At 36.3% G+C, this 24,466-nt stretch overlaps 1 protein-coding gene across 7 annotated transcripts in view; it reads right to left on the reverse strand.

Annotated features, from left to right (window-relative positions):
• Positions 1-24,466, reverse strand: part of PUX1 (plant UBX domain-containing protein 1) — a 408,013-nt gene that overhangs the window by 159,884 nt on the left and 223,663 nt on the right. For all 7 annotated transcript variants that reach the window (XM_089425156.1, XM_089425151.1, XM_089425150.1 and 4 more), the window contains one exon: positions 1,895-1,999. In XM_089425156.1, coding sequence (XP_089281282.1) covers positions 1,895-1,999 — 105 coding nt within the window. The remainder of the gene's footprint in view (positions 1-1,894; positions 2,000-24,466) is intronic.

Here is a 24,466-nt window from a genome sequence, read left to right on the forward strand (position 1 = left end):
AATTTGTAAGCTAGTAGTTGTTAATTAGTACTGTAGATACTTGTGAAAGGAGTTATACTTAATTCTGAGTACTGCAACAGTTTCTGAAAGTGAATCTGGGAAGCTGTAAACTATTGTGAACAGTTGGAATTACTAAAACAACTAATCACCTGTTTATTATCATGTATTCCCTGTTTTTATGTAGAATTGGATCAAAGGTACTGTGATATTGGTGTGTTATTTTCTTATGCTCTTAAAACCCTAAGGTGCAAAAATCCCTAAGAACACTACAAAACTCCTTAGGTTCAAGAAATCTGTTGACAGTGGAAGAAGTTATGGAACATTAAAGCCCCTCCAAAGTGCACTTTGTTCCTTTGGCTTGTTCTCGACAAAAAGTTTTAATTTGGGATAAGACTTGAAAAAAGAAATACAAAAGGTACAAGCATTTGCAATCCTCTGTAGAAGTAATGAAGAAACTTCCTTGTATTTACTTTTAGAATGACCTTACTCAAGACAAGTATGGAAAAGGGTTGAACATCAGATCTCACTTCTGCATTTGTGGGATAATGCAATGCTAGCAGATTGCTTTCAGAGTACTTTATTAGAAGGGAACTAAAGGAATATAAAACACTTCCTTATTTGATCACCTGGGGAATCTGTTTGGCCAAGAATGTTATGCTTTTTGAGGATGTCCTAGTTCCCACTTTCAAAGTTTATCTACAATCTCTTCTTCTTATAAACCTAGTATAAAGCCAAAACCTAGTCATGTGATAATGAACAAGGATTATGCATGAAGCTCTTCTTTGATAGAGCTTACTAGGGTCCAAAATACTTTTGCAGTCTGGGCTTCATGTTATTTACTGTTGAGGATCACTATTTCACTAGTAAGGCAAATCTGGGTATTGGGACCAATAATCAAGGTCAATTTAGAGCATTATTCTTTCTAATGAAGTGTGCTTTAGAGAAAAATATTATGCAATTACAGGTATTTGAAGACTCAACTATGACTATCAAATGGATGAATGAAATACATGTCCATAGTACTTTTACAGTTGGAATTACATATGAAGGATATCTCTGGTCTTTTTCAGACGATTAGTTTTACTCATATATAGAGAGAACTGAACAGTTTTTCCGATTCACTATCTAAGGATACTTTGCACTTGGCTGAAGGTTTGCTTGTCTCATAGGAATTTAGTAATTTACTGAGGAACATCTGCTTTCCTCAAGGTCTTGTAACCTTTTAGACTCTTGATTTTATTTGGCTATTGATCTGTAATATGTCAATTTATGGCAACATATTTTGATCGAAATTCAATTAAATATTTAAGGACTTGGGCCAGGTTATGAAAAAGATACTCGTAGTGGTCCCAGTCCTGTAGGCCACAAAAAACTAGTCATATATTGCATGCACAACAGCACCTGAGGATTGTATTTTCAATTCGTCTTGAATAGAATGTACATTTTTTCTTGGAAAAGGAAACAATAAACAATCTGTTAAACCACAAGACCAGTAATAATGCAACTAATTGTACTTGAGTAATACTAGATCAAGATGGAAAAAACCTTTACAATAGCACTGTACTTTCTATATTACATGTTATTTTCCTGCATTACACGTTGTTTAATGTTATAGGACATCAATTGACTATTATTGTGTCATATTATATATTTCTCTCCATAAACTAAACAAAGATCACATTATAGTTACAAGAGAAGATAGTAGCTTAGAGAGCTAGCTAGAATAAGAAATATTATATTCATGCATTGGAGGAAAGTATGAATGCTCTTGGAAAAATTGAAAGACAACCATATCATATCCTAAAAAAGTAAGAAAGTGAGTTGCCAAATGATGGCGAAATGAACACTACTATAATGCAGGCAAGTTTCCAAGGGGGAGGCAGGACAACCAAACCTTCTGGCACATCATAGTGGAAACGCACAAGTGCACCAGGTACAAAATTAGCAGAATAAAAATCCTTTGTCAAATCTGTGATTCTTTTCTTTGGGGGTGTTGTATCTGTACCAACAAATAGGTGAGATTAAAAATTAGTACCTGAAAAACATTCCAGTAACAAAATCCAAAATAAAAGGAAACAAATGCTTGAATGGAAGACATGTAATCCATGATATTAACAAGGATGAAACTGCAAAACTGAAGTACTGGGAAAAAGCAGATGACTGCAATGTGCACTATTGATAACCTTACTTATGGGCAAAATCCCTGAATCTTTTTAAATCAATCTTTATTTTGATCATTCTGATGCCAATGAAGGTGAAAAACTATCTAAAAGAACTGCAAAAGAAGATATTGATTACAGTGAAATGGTCGTCAAAAAGCCCAACCAAAATTCAGTCAATAACCAACTAGTAAATGACAGTCTAGCCTAGAACATATTTATTGGAAGAAAAGCATTATTTCAGTCTTGTTTGACATCATGAAGAGCTTAGTCAAATATTATACAATAAAAATTACAGGTGTGAAATGGATACTGTTGACCTCTACTGGTCAACTACCCATGCAATGCACCCCGTTTTTCTTGACAGAAAGAAGCAGCACCTGATCAGCATGTCCGTGCCATCCTGCCATCATCAGCAGCTTGATCATTTCAGTGGTAAACCCAGTCTGCATGTATGAATTGTAAATAATCTAAGCAGATCAGAGTCATGTATGTAAAATTGCCTAGGTGGACCTAACTTTTTGATGGTAATCTACGTCCCGGAAGGTTTTCGTCTCACCGATCCATGGATCGGCAGAGTTTTCCTTCAAACCTGACCCCAAAGCCGGGATGGATTTTGTCATTAGAACTTTAGGAGAATCCTAGTGTGTTAATCTGCTAGATTATCGTTGTGTCGCAGAGCTGGGTGTTTTGTGAGGGTCTGTATTAAGTGGGTTTGTCCCCTTCAGATGTAAATTGTAAAAAGTCATCATGAAATGTGTCTTGAGGGTTGAGAAATGTTTTAAATCCCCTCATGAGTCCTAAGTCCTAGGTCCCAGGTGATGTTTCTGAAGGCTTAGTTCGATGATCCATTTAATAAAAAATAAAATAATAAAAAAAAAATTAAAAAAGTTTTAAAATTAAAAAAAAAAAAAAAAAAAAAAATTAATGAAAAAAATAATAAAATAATAAAAAATCATAAAATAAAATAAAGTTAATAAAATCGAATAAATGATGAGATCAAGAGATGTCTTGATCCTCATCAACGGTCGAGATCATTTCTACATGGATCACTCGAACTAGCCGTTGGAGACATTTCCTTTAAGTAGGGTGCTAGGGGTCAGTTCAAGTGGGATCTGATCTGTGAGTCTGTACTGAAAAAGCTCTCTTGTAATCTGATTTCTGGATAATAAAAGAAGACTTTCGGGTCCAAATCGTGCTGGTGTTACTCTCTGGGATTGCTGTGAGATCTTTAATTTTCTGCATATTTCAGTTTTCAGCCATTAGTCATAGCTTGTTTTTAGAGTATTGTGAGCACAGGTATCTTGTTCACTTGCGAGGGTTTGAGTGTTGCTAGGGTTTCTGAAATAATGGCAGGTATCTCCATTATTTCTTGAGATCTAGCAGCATTCTCTCTCTCTTTGCTGATGGTTGTTTGAGATGTGCAGGAAAACCTTTTAGTAGAGAATATTGGTGGGCGTTTGGGGAAGTTCTAGGCTGAACCAGCCGACTCCCACAGGCTTTTCTTTGCAGAGCCCAGCTGATTTTGGCCCTGGGTTAATCATTTAAAGTTTATTTCATGTTTTGCATGAGAGATTTTCTTTCTGTTCACAGCAGAATTTAAGTTTTCTGATATTTCGAAAATATTACTGCTGTTATTGCTAAACCTGGCATTTCAGGGGCCACAATTTGTACATTAATCAGCTGTCTAGGGTTTTATTTTTAATTTTTTGCTTTATGCAGTTTTCATTAGGGTTTTTGTTTTCTTGTACAGGATTTTCAGAGAGATACTATCTGATACGTTCTCTTCATCACCGTCTGGTTACTAAAGGGCTGCATACTTTCAAACACTGGTCTATCATGCGTATATTTACAGCATATCCATCTGCGTAAGATTTCAAGACCGCTGCCATCAAGGGATCACGTCCTGTTTGAGGCCATAAAGCATGCGTTGAAGTATCCTGGGCAATCTCTTCATCGTGAGAGCTCCTCTCTGCGTGCACCCGAAGAATCGTTTTGCTTTACACGTCTTAATTTTAGCTTCTGCAGGTATGCGATTATGGTAAGTTTAAATCATCGATCGAAATTTTTGTCTTACTGCGTTCATACCTCCCTGATTTAGTTTTTCTTTGAAATGCGATATGCGTGTGAGTCAAATTAAAAAAGGAAAGGGTTTCGATTAATTTCGATTGCAAGTATCTCATTTGATGCACGTTTGATTTCCTTATTGACTTTCTCATGCCCCACCTCGTCGTATTTTCTCTGAGATGAGTTCTGTATAGACTTCGATAAAATGTGCATGAGCAGGCTACGAAAATAGTAGGGCAGGTTGAAGGGGCGTGCAGCATATTTCCTTTCTGGCGGCTTAAACCCTTCCTTTGGCGCAGTCACGATTTATTTTCTTACTGTATAGCATTTCATTTAACGCATTTTCGATTTTGATTTTATGATATGAATACTTGCGGTGGTTTAACCTTTCAGCGGCTTGGGCCTACGTTATGAACATATGTCCGTAGCAGGTAATCAAATGCGTATCGCTGTAACTTTTCCGAACTGCCCAGTGTATTTCCCGTGGGTTGTTTAGCGTTCCAACTGTTATGCTCGGGACTATTGCGTTATTTTTTTTGCCTGAGGTTTTATTTTCGTAAGTTATATATGCTGTTAAATGAATTCATATTTTGTTTGGTTATTCAGATTGTAACGTAGGTTAATTCTTCTTCTTGTTTCATAGCATAGGTTAGTCTTAGGTTTTAGATTAGTTTTATGTTTTAGATTTAAGTTTTCTTAGTTTAAGATTTATTTATAATATTTACTTAGATTTTTTTGATTAATTTTTAATGTGTTAGCCTTTGTATATACCTTTAGATTTAGATTTTAGATTTTTTTTAATTTTGATTTTAGGAATAATCTTAATCATTTAGTTTAGATTTAGTAGATTTTAATTTCAGATTTTAATAGTTTTTTAAGTTTAGTTTAGATTTAGAATTTTCACATAGAAAAAATAAAAATAAAAAAATTCGAAAAAAGTATAAAAAAAAAAAAAATTCAGAATTTTTCCTTTGTCAGATCCAGTGATTTTTCGGGAATTGTCTTTCATGCTGAGATCTAAAATCTTCAAGTCGAGATACGAAATATGATATCTGGTTAATGGTTTGTGACTTGTGGTGGTTTAAAGCATTCATTTCTTTTAAAATTTTCAGTTGCCAGATATCGTTTTGGTCATGTGATTAAGCTGATAACAAATGATTGTTGTTCACGGTTGATGTTTCTGTATCATTTAAACAAGTAATCATTGTAATAACAGTCTTTTAAGGCACTGGTCTGCTAATTTAACCAAATCCATCGAGTCCTTTTTTTTATATCGTATCTCGTGTCTCCCAACCAACTGGTCGACAGTTGGCTTCATCATCTCACAGGGACTACCCCCCTTAGCCGCGGGAGACAGGCTTAAACGGAGGGATCGGGGATCAGAGTGACAGCCCCCAGTCTGAGCGTTGTCGTGTCAATCCGCGCGACAACATTTTTTGGCGCCGTTGCCGGGGACACTTTGTTCTCGGTGTTTCAAACGACAATCATTCATCTTCTCATCTTTCTCATCTCTCAGTTGAGCTGGCAGATTCAATATTTTGGCATCTTTTCATCACATATCAGCAACGCCTCTTGGGTTTGTTTCCTGTTTGGGTGGCGACTCCACTTTCTCATTTTTCCTAGACAAGAAGCTTTCCTCATATCTGCTTGTGGTTACTTTTTGGATCCTAGAATCAGATTCATTGTTCAAGTGGCGACTCCACTTCTCTCATCTCTTAATTCTCTTGAGCAGAAATCTCTTTCTATCATCCATTTGATCCCTTGTTGTTCATCATGGATTATTCATGTAAACCATGTCATTTTACTAATAATCTCCATGATCTTCCGAAAGAGGCCATTTCTAAATTATTTAAGTTCTCGGGTGATGATCCGGTCGCTGTTAGACATCATTTAAACATGTTTACTTGTGTAATGACCATATATTGTAGACTTCCTCAATATAATCATGAAGATTTCAAGATGCGTCTATTTGTCCATTCTTTAGAGGGTGATGCCTTGAATTGGTTTAATAATTTTCCTAATGATTTTTTCACTTCTTTACAAGACATTCTCAATGCTTTTAAAGATAGATATGATAGTCCAAACAGCTTGCCTTCTGCGCCTAAAATTGTGCAACAGAAAGAAAGAGTTCAAGATCAGAATGTGTCATCAACCGGAACTATTGCAGATCAAGTTCATGATAGTGAAAAATCAGGGATAAATGACAATGAAAAGGAAGAGCAAAAGAAAATAATACAAGATTTAATGATGCTGGTGAAAAATATGGAAAGCAACCAAACTAATCTTATCAATGATGTTAAAACTTTACGCACCCATCTGGAAAAACGTAATAAGGAGATTGAGGACACGCAAAATCAGCATGCTAAGGAAATTGAAGCCATGAAAACTAAACATGAAACAGAAATTGGAAACATGCAAGCGAATCATGAAGAAGAAATAAATTCCATGCAGCATTGCTTGATGAACATAAAGGAAGAAAATGTTAAAGTAATAAAAGACATGGAAGAACATCATGCCAGACAAATTAGTGCTATAAAGGTTGAACACTCTAGACAGATGGATGCCATTAGAATACAGGTTCAAAAGTTTCAGCAATTGGAAAATGAAAGAAACCAGATAACATCAATAGATCAGGAGCCTTCTCATTTGTTGCAACAAGCTCCATCTTATTATGAGGAGGTTATTAGTTCAGTTGAAAGATGGTTGATTGAAGATGAACTTAAGAATGATAAAGATCAGATGCGGGCTAAAGAGAGACATATCACGCATACTTCATCTGATAGTTTCGAGACAGAAAGTTCCACCTCATCAGTAATTCATCCTGCCAGAAAGAAAAAGCGCAAGAGGAAGAAAATGAGAAGAAGATTTGACGCATCAGACGGCCGCGAGCAGCTTGATTTTCGGATAGGAAAGAGTCCTACCATATGAGAAATTGGACATGGCACATCCGACAAGCAGCCGACAGATTTCCCTGAAAGCAGGCAAATGCTCAGTATGCACTATATTGAACACATCTGATGCCGTAGGGCATCCTTTGTATCGTATTTCTAACCCTACTCCTTGTTTTTTCCGCATTTTCGTTTCTGCTTTAGATAGTTAATAAATGAAAAGCTTTTATCTTTATTGTGCTTAACGTATATGCTGATTTTTGGATGGACGCTCTTATTTTTTGTGTTGTATGGATGCAGATTCTGGATTCTCACATTCCTGCAAGCAGCAACGTGTCCCCAAGTAGAGCCAGATGTTGACCTCTACTGGTCAACTACCCATGCAGTGCACCCCGTTTTTCTTGACAGAAAGAAGCAGCACCTGATCAGCATGTCCATGCCATCCTGCCATCATCAGCAGCTTGATCATTTCAGTTGTAAACCCAGTCTGCATGTATGAATTGTAAATAATCTAAGCAGATCAGAGTCATGTATGTAAAATTGCCTAGGTGGACCTAACTTTCTGATGGTAATCTACGTCCCGGAAGGTTTTTCGTCTCACCGATCCATGGATCGGCAGAGTTTTCCTTCAAACCTGACCCCAAAGCCGGGATGGATTTTGTCATTAGAACTTTAGGAGAATCCTAGTGTGTTAATCTGCTAGATTATCGTTGTGTCGCAGAGCTGGGTGTTTTGTGAGGGTCTGTATTAAGTGGGTTTGTCCCCTTGAGATGTAAATTGTAAAAAGTCATCATGAAATGTGTCTTGAGGGTTGAGAAATGTTTTAAATCCCCTCATGAGTCCTAAGTCCTAGGTCCTAGGTGATGTTTCTGAAGGCTTAGTTCGATGATCCATTTAATAAAAAATAAAATAATAAAAAAAAAATTAAAAAAGTTCTAAAATTAAAAAAAAAAAAAAATTAATTAAAAAAATAAAAAAATAATAAAATATCATAAAATAGAGCAAAAACCCTAACTAATAAAATAATAATATTTTAAGTTAATAAATCGACGGATGAGATCAAGAGATGTCTTGATCCTCATCAACGGTCGAGATCATTTCTACATGGATCACTCGAACTAGCCGTTGGAGACATTTCCTTTAAGTAGGGTGCTAGGGGTCAGTTCAAGTGGGATCTGATCTGTGAGTCTGTACTGAAAAAGCTCTCTTGTAATCTGATTTCTGGTTAATAAAAGAAGACTTTCGGGTCCAAATCGTGCTGGTGTTACTCTCTGGGATTGCTGTGAGATCTTTAATTTTCTGCATATTTCAGTTTTCAGCCATTAGTCATAGCTTGTTTTTAGAGTATTGTGAGCACAGGTATCTTGTTCACTTGCTAGAGTTTGAGTGTTAATAGGGTTTCTGAAATAATGGCAGGTATCTCCATTATTTCTTGAGATCTAGCAGCATTCTCTCTCTCTTTGCTGATGGTTGTTTGAGATGTGCAGGAAAACCTTTTAGTAGAGAATATTGGTGGGCGTTTGGGGAAGTTCTAGGCTGAACCAGCCGACTCCCACAGGCTTTTCTTTGCAAAGCCCAGCTAATTTTGGCCCTGGGTTAATCATTTAAAGTTTATTTCATGTTTTGCATGAGAGATTTTCTTTCTGTTCACAGCAGAATTTAAGTTTTCTGATATTTCGAAAATATTACTGCTGTTATTGCTAAATCTGGCATTTCAGGGGCCACAATTTGTACATTAATCAGCTGTCTAGGGTTTTATTTTTAATTTTTTGCTTTATGCAGTTTTCATTAGGGTTTTTGTTTTCTTGTACAGGGTTTTCAGAGAGATACTATCTGATACGTTCTCCTCATCACCGTCTGGTTACTAAAGGGCTGCATACTTTCAAACACTGGTCTATCATGTGTATATTTACAGCATATCCATCTGCGTAAGATTTCAAGACCGCTGCCATCAAGGGATCACGTCCTGTTTGAGGCCATAAAGCATGCGTTGAAGTATCCTGGGCAATCTCTTCATCGTGCGAGCTCCTCTCTGCGTGCACCCGAAGAATCGTTTTGCTTTACACGTCTTAATTTTAGCTTCTGCAGGTATGCGATTATGGTAAGTTTAAATCATCGATCGAAATTTTTGTCTTACTGCGTTCATACCTCCCTGATTTAGTTTTTCCTTGAAATGCGATATGCGTGTGAGTCAAATTAAAAAAGGAAAGGGTTTCGATTAATTTCGATTGCAAGTATATCATTTGATGCACGTTTGATTTCCTTATTGACTTTCTCATGCCTCACCTCGTCGTATTTTATCTGAGATGAGTTCTGTATAGACTTCAATAAAATGTGCATGAGCAGGCTACGAAAATAGTAGGGCAGGCTGAAGGGGCGTGCGGCATATTTCCTTTCTGGCGGCTTAAACCCTTCCTTTGGCGCAGTCACGATTTATTTTCTTACTGTATAGCATTTCATTTAACGCATTTTCGATTTTGATTTTATGATATGAATACTTGCGGTGGTTTAACCTTTCAGTGGCTTGGGCCTACGTTATGAACATATGTCCGTAGCAGGTAATCAAATGCGTATCGCTGTAACTTTTCCGAACTGCCCAGCGTATTTCCCGTGGGTTGTTTAGCGTTCCAACTGTTATGCTCGGGACTATTGCGTTATTTTTTTTGCCTGAGGTTTTATTTTCGTAAGTTATATATGCTGTTAAATGAATTCATATTTTGTTTGGTTATTCAGATTGTAACGTAGGTTAATTCTTCTTCTTGTTTCATAGCATAGGTTAGTCTTAGGTTTTAGATTAGTTTTATGTTTTAGATTTAAGTTTTCTTAGTTTAAGATTTATTTATAATATTTACTTAGATTTTTTTTGATTAATTTTTAATGTGTTAGCCTTTGTATATACCTTTAGATTTAGATTTTAGATTTTTTTTAATTTTGATTTTAGGAATAATCTTAATCATTTAGTTTAGATTTAGTAGATTTTAATTTCAGATTTTAATAGTTTTTTTAGTTTAGTTTAGATTTAGAATTTTCACATAGAAAAAAAAAAAAAAAAAAAAAAAAAAAAAAAAAAAAAATTATTATTAAAAAAAAAAAAAAAATTCGGAATTTTTCCTTTGTCAGATCCAGTGATTTTTCGGGAATTCTCTTTCATGCTGAGATCTAAAATCTTCAAGTCGAGATACGAAATATGATATCTGGTTAATGGTTTGTGACTTGTGGTGGTTTAAAGCATTCATTTCTTTTAAAATTTTCAGTTCCCAGATATCGTTTTGGTCATGTGATTAAGCTGATAACAAATGATTGTTGTTCACGGTTGATGTTTCTGTATCATTTAAACAAGTAATCATTGTAATAACAGTCTTTTAAGGCATTGGTCTGCTAATTTAACCAAATCCATCGAGTCCTTTTTTTTATATCGTATCTCGTGTCTCCCAACCAACTGGTCGACAGTTGGCTTCATCATCTCACAGGGACTACCCCCCTTAGCCGCGGGAGACAGGCTTAAACGGAGGGATCGGGGATCAGAGTGACAGCCCCCAGTCTGAGCGTTGTCGTGTCAATCCGCGCGACAACATTTTTTGGCGTCGTTGCCGGGGACACTTTGTTCTCGGTGTTTCAAACGACAATCATTCATCTTCTAATCTTTCTCATCTCTCAGTTGAGCTGGCAGATTCAATATTTTGGCATCTTTTCATCACATATCAGCAACGCCTCTTGGGTTTGTTTCCTGTTTGGGTGGCGACTCCACTTTCTCATTTTTCCCAGACAAGAAGCTTTCCTCATATCTGCGTGTGGTTACTTTTTGGATCCTAAAATCAGATTCATTGTTCAAGTGGTGACTCCACTTCTCTCATCTCTTAATTCTCTTGAGCAGAAATCTCTTTCTATCATCCATTTGATCCCTTGTTGTTCATCATGGATTATTCATGTAAACCATGTCATTTTACTAATAATCTCCATGATCTTCCGAAAGAGGCCATTTCTAAATTATTTAAGTTCTCGGGTGATGATCCGGTCGCTGTTAGACATCATTTAAACATGTTTACTTGTGTAATGACCATATATTGTAGACTTCCTCAATATAATCATGAAGATTTCAAGATGCGTCTATTTGTCCATTCTTTAGAGGGTGATGCCTTGAATTGGTTTAATAATTTTCCTAATGATTTTTTCACTTCTTTACAAGACATTCTCAATGCTTTTAAAGATAGATATGATAGTCCAAACAGCTTGCCTTCTGCCCCTAAAATTGTGCAACAGAAAGAAAGAGTTCAAGATCAGAATGTGTCATCAACCGGAACTATTGCAGATCAAGTTCATGATAGTGAAAAATCAGGGATAAATGACAATGAAAAGGAAGAGCAAAAGAAAATAATACAAGATTTAATAATGCTGGTGAAAAATATGGAAAGCAACCAAACTAATCTTATCAATGATGTTAAAACTTTACGCACCCATCTGGAAAAACGTAATAAGGAGATTGAGGACACGCAAAATCAGCATGCTAAGGAAATTGAAGCCATGAAAACTAAACATGAAACAGAAATTGGAAACATGCAAGCGAATCATGAAGAAGAAATAAATTCCATGCAGCATTGCTTGATGAACATAAAGGAAGAAAATGTTAAAGTAATAAAAGACATGGAAGAACATCATGCCAGACAAATTAGTGCTATAAAGGTTGAACACTCTAGACAGATGGATGCCATTAGAATACAGGTTCAAAAGTTTCAGCAATTGGAAAATGAAAGAAACCAGATAACATCAATAGATCAGGAGCCTTCTCATTTGTTGCAACAAGCTCCATCTTATTATGAGGAGGTTATTAGTTCAGTTGAAAGATGGTTGATTGAAGATGAACTTAAGAATGATAAAGATCAGGTGCGGGCTAAAGAGAGACATATCACGCATACTTCATCTGATAGTTTCGAGACAGAAAGTTCCACCACATCAGTAATTCATCCTGCCAGAAAGAAAAAGCGCAAGAGGAAGAAAATGAGAAGAAGATTTGACGCATCAGACGGCCGCGAGCAGCTTGATTTTCGGATAGGAAAGAGTCCTACCATATGCAAAATTGGACATGGCACATCCGACAAGCAGCCGACAGATTTGCCTGAAAGCAGGCAAATGCTCAGTATGCACTATATTGAACACATCTGATGCCGTAGGGCATCCTTTGTATCGTATTTCTAACCCTACTCCTTGTTTTTTCTGCATTTTCGTTTCTGCTTTAGATAGTTAATAAATGAAGAGCTTTTATCTTTATTGTGCTTAACGTATATGCTGATTTTTGGATGGACGCTACTTATTTTTTGTGTTGTATGGATGCAGATTCTGGATTCTCACATTCCTGCAAGCAGCAACGTGTCCCCAAGTAGAGCCAGATGTTGACCTCTACTGGTCAACTACCCATGCAGTGCACCCCGTTTTTCTTGACAGAAAGAAGCAGCACCTGATCAGCATGTCCGTGCCATCCTGCCATCATCAGCAGCTTGATCATTTCAGTTGTAAACCCAGTCTGCATGTATGAATTGTAAATAATCTAAGCAGATCAGAGTCATGTATGTAAAATTGCCTAGGTGGACCTAACTTTCTGATGGTAATCTACGTCCCGGAAGGTTTTTCGTCTCACCGATCCATGGATCGGCAGAGTTTTCCTTCAAACCTGACCCCAAAGCCGGGATGGATTTTGTCATTAGAACTTTAGGAGAATCCTAGTGTGTTAATCTGCTAGATTATCGTTGTGTCGCAGAGCTGGGTGTTTTGTGAGGGTCTGTATTAAGTGGGTTTGTCCCCTTGAGATGTAAATTGTAAAAAGTCATCATGAAATGTGTCTTGAGGGTTGAGAAATGTTTTAAATCCCCTCATGAGTCCTAAGTCCTAGGTCCTAGGTGACGTTTCTGAAGGCTTAGTTCGATGATCCATTTAATAAAAAATAAAATAATAAAAAAAAAATTAAAAAAGTTTTAAAATTAAAAAATTAAAAAAATAATAAAATAATAAAAAATCATAAAATAGAGCAAAAACCCTAACTAATAAAATAATAATATTTTAAGTTAATAAATCGACCGATGAGATCAAGAGATGTCTTGATCCTCATCAACGGTCGAGATCATTTCTACATGGATCACTCGAACTAGCCGTTGGAGACATTTCCTTTAAGTAGGGTGCTAGGGGTCAGTTCAAGTGGGATCTGATCTGTGAGTCTGTACTGAAAAAGCTCTCTTGTAATCTGATTTCTGGTTAATAAAAGAAGACTTTCGGGTCCAAATCGTGCTGGTGTTACTCTATGGGATTGCTGTGAGATCTTTAATTTTCTGCATATTTCAGTTTTCAGCCATTAGTCATAGCTTGTTTTTAGAGTATTGTGAGCACAGGTATCTTGTTCACTTGCTAGGGAATGAGTGTTGCTAGGGTTTCTGAAATAATGGCAGGTATCTCCATTATTTCTTGAGATCTAGCAGCATTCTCTCTCTCTTTGCTGATGGTTGTTTGAGATGTGCAGGAAAACCTTTTAGTAGAGAATATTGGTGGGCGTTTGGGGAAGTTCTAGGCTGAACCAGCCGACTCCCACAGGCTTTTCTTTGCAGAGCCCAGCTGATTTTGGCCCTGGGTTAATCATTTAAAGTTTATTTCATGTTTTGCATGAGAGATTTTCTTTCTGTTCACAGCAGAATTTAAGTTTTCTGATATTTCGAAAATATTACTGTTGTTATTGCTAAATCTGGCATTTCAGGGGCCACAATTTGTACATTAATCAGCTGTCTAGGGTTTTATTTTTAATTTTTTGCTTTATGCAGTTTTCATTAGGGTTTTTGTTTTCTTGTACAGGGTTTTCAGAGAGATACTATCTGATACGTTCTCCTCATCACCGTCTGGTTACTAAAGGGTTGCATACTTTCAAACACTGGTCTATCATGCGTATATTTACAGCATATCCATCTGCGTAAGATTTCAAGACCGCTGCCATCAAGGGATCACGTCCTGTTTGAGGCCATAAAGCATGCGTTGAAGTATCCTGGGCAATCTCTTCATCGTGAGAGCTCCTCTCTGCGTGCACCCGAAGAATCGTTTTGCTTTACACGTCTTAATTTTAGCTTCTACAGGTATGCGATTATGGTAAGTTTAAATCATCGATCGAAATTTTTGTCTTAATGCGTTCATACCTCCCTGATTTAGTTTTTCTTTGAAATGCGATATGCGTGTGAGTCAAATTAAAAAAGGAAAGGGTTTCGATTAATTTCGATTGCAAGTATATCATTTGATGCACGTTTGATTTCCTTATTGACTTTCTCGTGCCGCACCTCGTCGTATTTTCTCTGAGATGAGTTCTGTATAGACTTCAATAAAATGTGCATGAGCAGGCTACGAAAATAGTAGGGCAGGCTGAAGGGGCGTGCAGCATATTTCCTTTCTGGCGGCTTAAACCCTTCCTTTGGCGCAGTCACGATTTATTTTCTTACTGTATAGCATTTCATTTAACGCATTTTCGATTTTGATTTTATGATATGAATACTTGCGGTGGTTTAACCTTTCAGTGGCTTGGGCCTACGTTATGAACATATGTCCGTAGCAGGTAATCAAATGCGTATCGCTGTAACTTTTCCGAACTGCCCAGCGTATTTCCCGTGGGTTGTTTAGCGTTCCAACTGTTATGCTCGGGACTATTGCGTTATTTTTTTTGCCTGAGGTTTTATTTTCGTAAGTTATATATGTTGTTAAATGAATTCATATTTTGTTTGGTTATTCAGATTGTAACGTAGGTTAATTCTTCTTCTTGTTTCATAGCATAGGTTAGTCTTAGGTTTTAGATTAGTTTTATGTTTTAGATTTAAGTTTTCTTAGTTTAAGATTTATTTATAATATTTACTTAGATTTTTTTTGATTAATTTTTAATGTGTTAGCCTTTGTATATACCTTTAGATTTAGATTTTAGATTTTTTTTAATTTTGATTTTAGGAATAATCTTAATCATTTAGTTTAGATTTAGTAGATTTTAATTTCAGATTTTAATAGTTTTTTTAGTTTAGTTTAGATTTAGAATTTTCACATAAAAAAAAAAAAAAAAAAAAAAAAAAAAAAAAAAAAAATTATAAAAAAAAAAAAAAAAAAAAAAATTCGGAATTTTTCCTTTGTCAGATCCAGTGATTTTTCGGGAATTCTCTTTCATGCTGAGATCTAAAATCTTCAAGTCGAGATACGAAATATGATATCTGGTTAATGGTTTGTGACTTGTGGTGGTTTAAAGCATTCATTTCTTTTAAAATTTTCAGTTCCCAGATATCGTTTTGGTCATGTGATTAAGCTGATAACAAATGATTGTTGTTCACGGTTGATGTTTCTGTATCATTTAAACAAGTAATCATTGTAATAACAGTCTTTTAAGGCACTGGTCTGCTAATTTAACCAAATCCATCGAGTCCTTTTTTTTATATCGTATCTCGTGTCTCCCAACCAACTGGTCGACAGTTGGCTTCATCATCTCACAGGGACTACCCCCCTTAGCCGCGGGAGACAGGCTTAAACGGAGGGATCGGGGATCAGAGTGACAGCCCCCGGTCTGAGCGTTGTCGTGTCAATCCGCGCGACAACATTTTTTGGCGCCGTTGCCGGGGACACTTTGTTCTCGGTGTTTCAAACGACAATCATTCATCTTCTCATCTTTCTCATCTCTCAGTTGAGCTGGCAGATTCAATATTTTGGCATCTTTTCATCACATATCAGCAGCGCCTCTTGGGTTTGTTTCCTGTTTGGGTGGCGACTCCACTTTCTCATTTTTCCCAGACAAGAAGCTTTCCTCATATCTGCTTGTGGTTACTTTTTGGATCCTAGAATCAGATTCATTGTTCAAGTGGCGACTCCACTTCTCTCATCTCTTAATTCTCTTGAGCAGAAATCTCTTTCTATCATCCATTTGATCCCTTGTTGTTCATCATGGATTATTCATGTAAACCATGTCATTTTACTAATAATCTCCATGATCTTCCGAAAGAGGCCATTTCTAAATTATTTAAGTTCTCGGGTGATGATCCGGTCGCTGTTAGACATCATTTAAACATGTTTACTTGTGTAATGACCATATATTGTAGACTTCCTCAATATAATCATGAAGATTTCAAGATGCGTCTATTTGTCCATTCTTTAGAGGGTGATGCCTTGAATTGGTTTAATAATTTTCCTAATGATTTTTTCACTTCTTTACAAGACATTCTCAATGCTTTTAAAGATAGATATGATAGTCCAAACAGCTTGCCTTCTGCCCCTAAAATTGTGCAACAGAAAGAAAGAGTTCAAGATCAGAATGTGTCATCAACCGGAACTATTGCAGATCAAGTTCATGATAGTGAAAAATCAGGGATAAATGACAATGAAAAGGAAGAGCAAAAGAAAATAATACAAGATTTAATGATGCTGGTGAAAAATATGGAAAGCAACCAAACTAATCTTATCAATGATGTTAAAACTTTACGCACCCATCTGGAAAAACGTAATAAGGAGATCGATGACACGCAAAATCAGCATGCTAAGGAAATTGAAGCCATGAAAACTAAACATGAAACAGAAATTGGAAACATGCAAGCGAATCATGAAGAAGAAATAAATTCCATGCAGCATTGCTTGATGAACATAAAGGAAGAAAATGTTAAAGTAATAAAAGACATGGAAGAACATCATGCCAGACAAACTAGTGCTATAAAGGTTGAACACTCTAGACAGATGGATGCCATTAGAATACAGGTTCAAAAGTTTCAGCAATTGGAAAATGAAAGAAACCAGATAACATCAATAGATCAGGAGCCTTCTCATTTGTTGCAACAAGCTCCATCTTATTATGAGGAGGTTATTAGTTCAGTTGAAAGATGGTTGATTGAAGATGAACTTAAGAATGATAAAGATCAGATGCGGGCTAAAGAGAGACATATCACGCATACTTCATCTGATAGTTTCGAGACATAAAGTTCCACCTCATCAGTAATTCATCCTGCCAGAAAGAAAAAGGGCAAGAGGAAGAAAATGAGAAGAAGATTTGATGCATCAGACGGCCGCGAGCAGCTTGATTTTCGAATAGGAAAGAGTCCTACCATATGCAAAATTGGACATGGCACATTCGACAAGCAGCCGACAGATTTGCCTGAAAGCAGGCAAATGCTCAGTATGCACTATATTGAACACATCTGATGCCGTAGGGCATCCTTTGTATCGTATTTCTAACCCTACTCCTTGTTTTTTCCGCATTTTCGTTTCTGCTTTAGATAGTTAATAAATGAAAAGCTTTTATCTTTATTGTGCTTAACGTATATGCTGATTTTTGGATGGACGCTACTTATTTTTTGTGTTGTATGGATGCAGATTCTGGATTCTCACATTCCTGCAAGCAGCAACGTGTCCCCAAGTAGAGCCAGATGTTGACCTCTACTGGTCAACTACCCATGCAGTGCACCCCGTTTTTCTTGACAGAAAGAAGCAGCACCTGATCAGCATGTCCGTGCCATCCTGCCATCATCAGCAGCTTGATCATTTCAGTTGTAAACCCAGTCTGCATGTATGAATTGTAAATAATCTAAGCAGATCAGAGTCATGTATGTAAAATTGCCTAGGTGGACCTAACTTTCTGATGGTAATCTACGTCCCGGAAGGTTTTTCGTCTCACCGATCCATGGATCGGCAGAGTTTTCCTTCAAACCTGACCCCAAAGCCGGGATGGATTTTGTCATTAGAACTTTAGGAGAATCCTAGTGTGTTAATCTGCTAGATTATCGTTGTGTCGCAGAGCTGGGTGTTTTGTGAGGGTCTGTATTAAGTGGGTTTGTCCCCTTCAGATGTAAATTGTAAAAAGTCATCATGAAATGTGTCTTGAGGGTTGAGAAATGTTTTAAATCCCCTCATGAGTCCTAAGTCCTAGGTCCTAGGTGATGTTTCTGAAGGCTTAGTTCAATGATCCATTTAATAAAAAATAAAATAATAAAAAAAAAATTAAAAAAGTTTTAAAATTAAAAAAAAAAATTAATTAAAAAAATAATAAAAAATCATAAAATAGAGCAAAAACCCTAACTAATAAAATAATAATATTTTAAGTTAATAAATCGACGGATGAGATCAAGAGATGTCTTGATCCTCATCAACGGTCGAGATCATTTCTACATGGATCACTCGAACTAGCCGTTGGAGACATTTCCTTTAAGTAGGGTGCTAGGGGTCAGTTCAAGTGGGATCTGATCTGTGAGTCTGTACTGAAAAAGCTCTCTTGTAATCTGATTTCTGGTTAATAAAAGAAGACTTTGGGGTCCAAATCGTGTTGGTGTTACTCTCTGGGATTGCTGTGAGATCTTTAATTTTCTGCATATTTCAGTTTTCAACCATTAGTCATAGCTTGTTTTTAGAGTATTGTGAGCACAGGTATCTTGTTCACTTGCTAGGGTTTGAGTGTTGCTAGGGTTTCTGAAATAATGGCAGGTATCTCCATTATTTCTTGAGATCTAGCAGCATTCTCTCTCTCTTTGTTGATGGTTGTTTGAGATGTGCAGGAAAACCTTTTAGTAGAGAATATTGGTGGGCGTTTGGGGAAGTTCTAGGCTGAACCAGCCGACTCCCACAGGCTTTTCTTTGCAGAGCCCAGCTGATTTTGGCCCTGGGTTAATCATTTAAAGTTTATTTCATGTTTTGCATGAGAGATTTTCTTTCTGTTCACAGCAGAATTTAAGTTTTCTGATATTTCGAAAATATTACTGCTGTTATTGCTAAATCTGTCATTTCAGGGGCCACAATTTGTACATTAATCAGCTGTCTGGGGTTTTATTTTTAATTTTTTGCTTTATGCAGTTTTCATTAGGGTTTTTGTTTTCTTGTACAGGGTTTTCAGAGAGATACTATCTGATACGTTCTCCTCATCACCGTCTGGTTACTAAAGGGTTGCATACTTTCAAACACTGGTCTATCATGCGTATATTTACAGCATATCCATCTGCGTAAGATTTCAAGACCGCTGCCATCAAGGGATCACGTCCTGTTTGAGGCCATAAAGAATGCGTTGAAGTATCCTGGGCAATCTCTTCATCGTGAGAGCTCCTCTCTGCGTGCACCCGAAGAATCGTTTTGCTTTACACGTCTTAATTTTAGCTTCTGCAGGTATGCGATTATGGTAAGTTTAAATCATCGATCGAAATTTTTGTCTTACTGCGTTCATACCTCCCTGATTTAGTTTTTCTTTGAAATGCGATATGCGTGTGAGTCAAATTAAAAAAGGAAAGGGTTTCGATTAATTTCGATTGCAGGTATATCATTTGATGCACGTTTGATTTCCTTATTGACTTTCTCATGCCTCACCTCGTCGTATTTTCACTGAGATGAGTTCTGTATAGACTTCAATAAAATGTGCATGAGCAGGCTACGAAAATAGTAGGGCAGGCTGAAGGGGCGTGCGGCATATTTCCTTTCTGGCGGCTTAAACCCTTCCTTTGGCGCAGTCACGATTTATTTTCTTACTGTATAGCATTTCATTTAACGCATTTTCGATTTTGATTTTATGATATGAATACTTGCGGTGGTTTAACCTTTCAGTGGCTTGGGCCTACGTTATGAACATATGTCCGTAGCAGGTAATCAAATGCGTATCGCTGTAGCTTTTCCGAACTGCCCAGCGTATTTCCCGTGGGTTGTTTAGCGTTCCAACTGTTATGCTCGGGACTATTGCGTTATTTTTTTTGCCTGAGGTTTTATTTTCGTAAGTTATATATGCTGTTAAATGAATTCATATTTTGTTTGGTTATTCAGATTGTAACGTAGGTTAATTCTTCTTCTTGTTTCATAGCATAGGTTAGTCTTAGGTTTTAGATTAGTTTTATGTTTTAGATTTAAGTTTTCTTAGTTTAACATTTATTTATAATATTTACTTAGATTTTTTTTTATTAATTTTTAATGTGTTAGCCTTTGTATATACCTTTAGATTTAGATTATAGATTTTTTTTAATTTTGATTTTAGGAATAATCTTAATCATTTAGTTTAGATTTAGTAGATTTTAATTTCAGATTTTAATAGTTTTTTTAGTTTAATTTTGATTTTAGGAATCAAACGCTTCTAGTGATTCCGGTGATTCTCTATGGTTGTGAACTATTGGCCAGCAGTGTATCCAACATGCAATGGAGACAAATTGAGAAAATTCAGAAGCGTTTTATTACAAACAAATTCAAGATTAAAAGTGCAGTTCCTTATGCTATCATGTTAAGTGAAACAGGGACTGCCCCTATTGAAGCAATTGCTATGGTTCCAGTCATAAAGTATTTAAAAAAAATGAGCAAATGGAAGAGGGTAGATGGCCTAAAGTTGTCTTTAATGACAGATTGTGCAAGAGAAAAAATACTTGGATGCAGCAAAATAACAAATGGTTTAGTAAATGGGGTATTTGCTTGAACGCATGTCCCATAAACAGCAAAGAGATAAAAGCTTTTGTTATGGAAAAGTTCCACAAGCGTACTTAGGATTTGGAGCTAGGAAGAAAGAAAAATTACTATATTGAAGTGTTTAATCTCACCCATAGTCATCAGCCAAAAGCATACATAGAGGACAATATCTCTTTGAGAGCCAAAATTCTTATTGCTCAGTTAAGGACTAATTCTCATCAACTTCGTTGTGAAACAGGGCAGTGGAAAAGGCCAAAAGAAGTGTGGGAGGAAAAAGTATGCATTTTTTGTTCTTCTGGAAAAGTGGAAACAGAAAAGCATTTCATTTTAGAATGTGAGGCCTTCAAAGACAACAGGGAAAATTATGCAGATATGCTGGCAGCTAGCTCTTGGGATAATCTCTTTAGCGAGGAGAAAATGGGAGCATTTATTTTGAAGCTTCACAGGAAAAGGGTCGAATACATCAAGCAGATGAAGAAGCAATCTATCTCATAGGCTATCTTTAGCCTCGTGGATGTTAAAATAATTTCTTCTGCTTCTTCTATTGCCAGATTCTCAAAAAGAAGTTTTCACCAAAGTGAAAATGATGCACTTTGTGTTGACCTTTCAGGTGCAACTTGCAAGTATATATATGAAAGAATATTGCAACTCTGGCCAAACAAATTTATGGTTTAAGACAGACCATCGAAGAACTAAACAATATGTGTTTATAATGAGAAGCTCCTCAAAACACCCAACAAAGTGTTCAATTTTGTAGCTATGGTTGGTCTTCGCAATTATTATTTGTCATTGATGTATTTGTAAAGCATGTTCTTCATGCTATTGTCAAAAGATAAAATTCCAATGCATGTACTTCGTGTCCCTTTAAAAGAGGAAAATTTTGAATTTTGGAAAAATTAATTTTTGGCTCTAAAGAAACCAAGTCGGCCCTCCTCCTAGTCAAGTCGGCCCCAGTGTAGAGGCACCCATTCAGCTAGCATAATAACTATATATGTGTGTCATTCAACCTCCTCATCGACCAAGGGAACTCGGACCTTCTAAGGCAAAATAAGAAGTTGAATCTGCAGCTAAGAAGGAAACGGATCTGAGGCTGAAAAGAAGCTTATCTGAGACATAATTTATGTTGAAGAAGGAAGATGTATCCCTGGTAAAGAAGGACAAGACTTGAAGTAAATTGCAGGACTAAACTTCTGAAGTATGACCAAGTTGCAGGGCCGAGTTTTGGGTGCAGAAGGACGAGTTCCAAGACTGAAATTCTGAAGTATGATAAAGCTACAAGACCAAAATTTTCGGTCCAAAAAGAACATCGAACTTCTGAAGTATTGACTTGACTAGGAGGAGGTAGTGGACCAGGTTTGACCAAGCATTCTTAATGACTAGATGATCTAGTTGTGTCTCCTATTGAACTAACGAATTTCTCTAAGCAAAAGGTTGCTGGGTTTTTTCCCATGTGGGTTTTCCCAGGGTAAATGCTTGTGTTCTTGTTTTTGGCTGTCTCCTTCTGATCTTAATGTCTATTGTTGAATATCTTTTGCGTAATTACTTTATGGTGAAATTGAATGAAAGAAAGATTAAACTAAGAATCAAAAGAAGTAATTATCAGTTTAGAAAACCTACGAAAAATCAACACAAAGAACTCCATCACTTATGGAAAAGTAAACCTATAGCAGACTAAGTATATGATAACTGACAAAAGCTAGCTCACCACTCAAAGGCATGGATCGGATATAATCCTATCTGCTAATAGATTCTTATTTCTTTCCCACCCCAATATTTACTTGTTATTGATTTTATGTTGTTTATTAAATGTTTGGGTTTCCTTCATTAAACTAATCAAAGAGATCGAGAAGGGTTTCCACTTAGTTTTGCAAATGAGATCTAGGTTTTTCCAATTCTCATCCCAACATTGGAACCATAATTTGGATCTCTTTTCAACCCATATTTGAGTTTTTAACAGTTGATTGGACCCTTTCAACTTTGGGGTTTCTTATTCTTTAATCTTCTACCATATATCTTGACAAAAGTTGCAATCCACTACAACTTTACCAACTCATCTTCATGTGCAAGTTCCTTAACCTTCTTTACCAAGGCTTTTTCCATGAAAGGCATGTGCACAACTAATGTAGTCATCTTCATTGGTGTTTCCACCTAGAAGAAGTGATAATTTGGCCTAATTAGCATCAACCTTTCAATTTTGGCTTCTACTAAACTAGATTTTTTCTTTTATGTATATCTTTGATTGTATCCTTATATTTTGCAACATTCAACGAGGACATTTCCCCTAGGGTGGGGTGCACGCACCTCACGCTTACCAACACACTTGGGATGGGGAGGCGGGGTCACTTGGGGAAAGGTTTCCCCACAACCCCTTTTGGGGAGACGCAGGGGTAAATGTTTCCCCAGTGTAGGGAGGGGGGGTGTTTCCACAAAATGGGTGCTTTCCCACAAACCCCTTTTGGGGAGACGCAAGGGTAAATGTTTCCCCAGTGTGGGTAGGACGGGTATTTCCACAAAATGGGTGCTTTCCCCTCGCCCGCTTTTGAGGGGGGATGTCTAGGCATCCCCCTCAATTTTGTCTAATAACCCTTAAAATTTATATATATATAACAAAAAAATTTAAAAATTAAATGAAAATTAAAAAAAAATGCATAACAAATATAACTAATTTGCAATCCCTAACACACTCATTTGACTAACCAAGATTACCTCTACTCAGCATACCCCACAGCGCTATCTAACATACCCATTAATTGTTGCCTCTCCTCCCCCACAGCACTCCTTCAATGCTCATTGTCCATTTTTAATCTTCAATTTTAACTTGAGTCTTGACTCTAAATATCGATGGCCTCAAATTGATTCTGACTCGTCACTCTTTACTATTTTTGGGTTTGAGTTATATCAATTTACTAATCCAGACTTCAAACTTTAGTATCTACTATAGTCTATTTTGCTTGGTACTAATTAGATTCTAGAATGATGAATGATGAATTTAAACTTTAAATCAATTTAGAATCTAGAATGATGAATTTAATTTTTAAATCAATGTAGATTATAGAATAATGAATGATGAATATAGATCAATGTATTTCATTATTGAATCTCATGGTGTATGGATGAATGATGTGTGTATAAGTAAGAATGATGAATATGGATTAGTGTATTTCATTATTTAATTCAATCATGTATGAATCAATGTATTTATGCTTTCATTATTGAATATGAATTTGAATTATAGTATATTATATTATTATATTATACATACATACATACATACATATATATATATATATACACACACACACACACCTCAACATCCCTCCTAATTCTCCCTAAAATTTCAGGGTACTCCCACACGTCCCCCTTGTGCATTCCCCGAACCCAAGTCCCCCAATCCCAGAGTCTTGGCAGAACATAGATATTTTGTCTTAATGACAAGTCACAATAGATTTGTGTGTTTCTTTTCATATAATTCAATAATCACCTACTTAGCTTTCTTTGATAAGCCTTCCCTACAGAGAAGTTCGAGTATTGTGATGTTGTATACACTATGAGGCACTACCAAGTTTGCACCACTAACACAACTATATCATCCTTAGTTCAACTTCCTTACAATACCTACATAATGTCCCCACTTCCACACAGAAAACATTGCACCAATGTCTTCCCAGGTCATTATTTCTACAATTTTTTGCACAAGGCAACTCCTCTATTAGGGTCTTTTTTAATTATTATTATTATTATTTTATTTCCTCCTTATCCCTTTTCTTAACATGCATGATTTTCTTATTTTCTCCCTTTCAAGTATCGTACTACATTCCCAAGTATCATGTTCACTACTCTACACTTGTAACAAAATTGTTTGACTAGGCACTCAAAGTCTATTTTCAATAGTCATCTCCCTCACAAATTTGGCAATATCTTCTATTAATGCATTAATTGTGGAGGGCTTGTCTC

This window comes from Pinus tabuliformis, chromosome 6 (assembly GCF_031772625.1).
Source record: "Pinus tabuliformis cultivar Carrire ecotype Pingquan chromosome 6, CPIR1, whole genome shotgun sequence".
NCBI classification, from domain to species: domain Eukaryota; kingdom Viridiplantae; phylum Streptophyta; class Pinopsida; order Pinales; family Pinaceae; genus Pinus; species Pinus tabuliformis.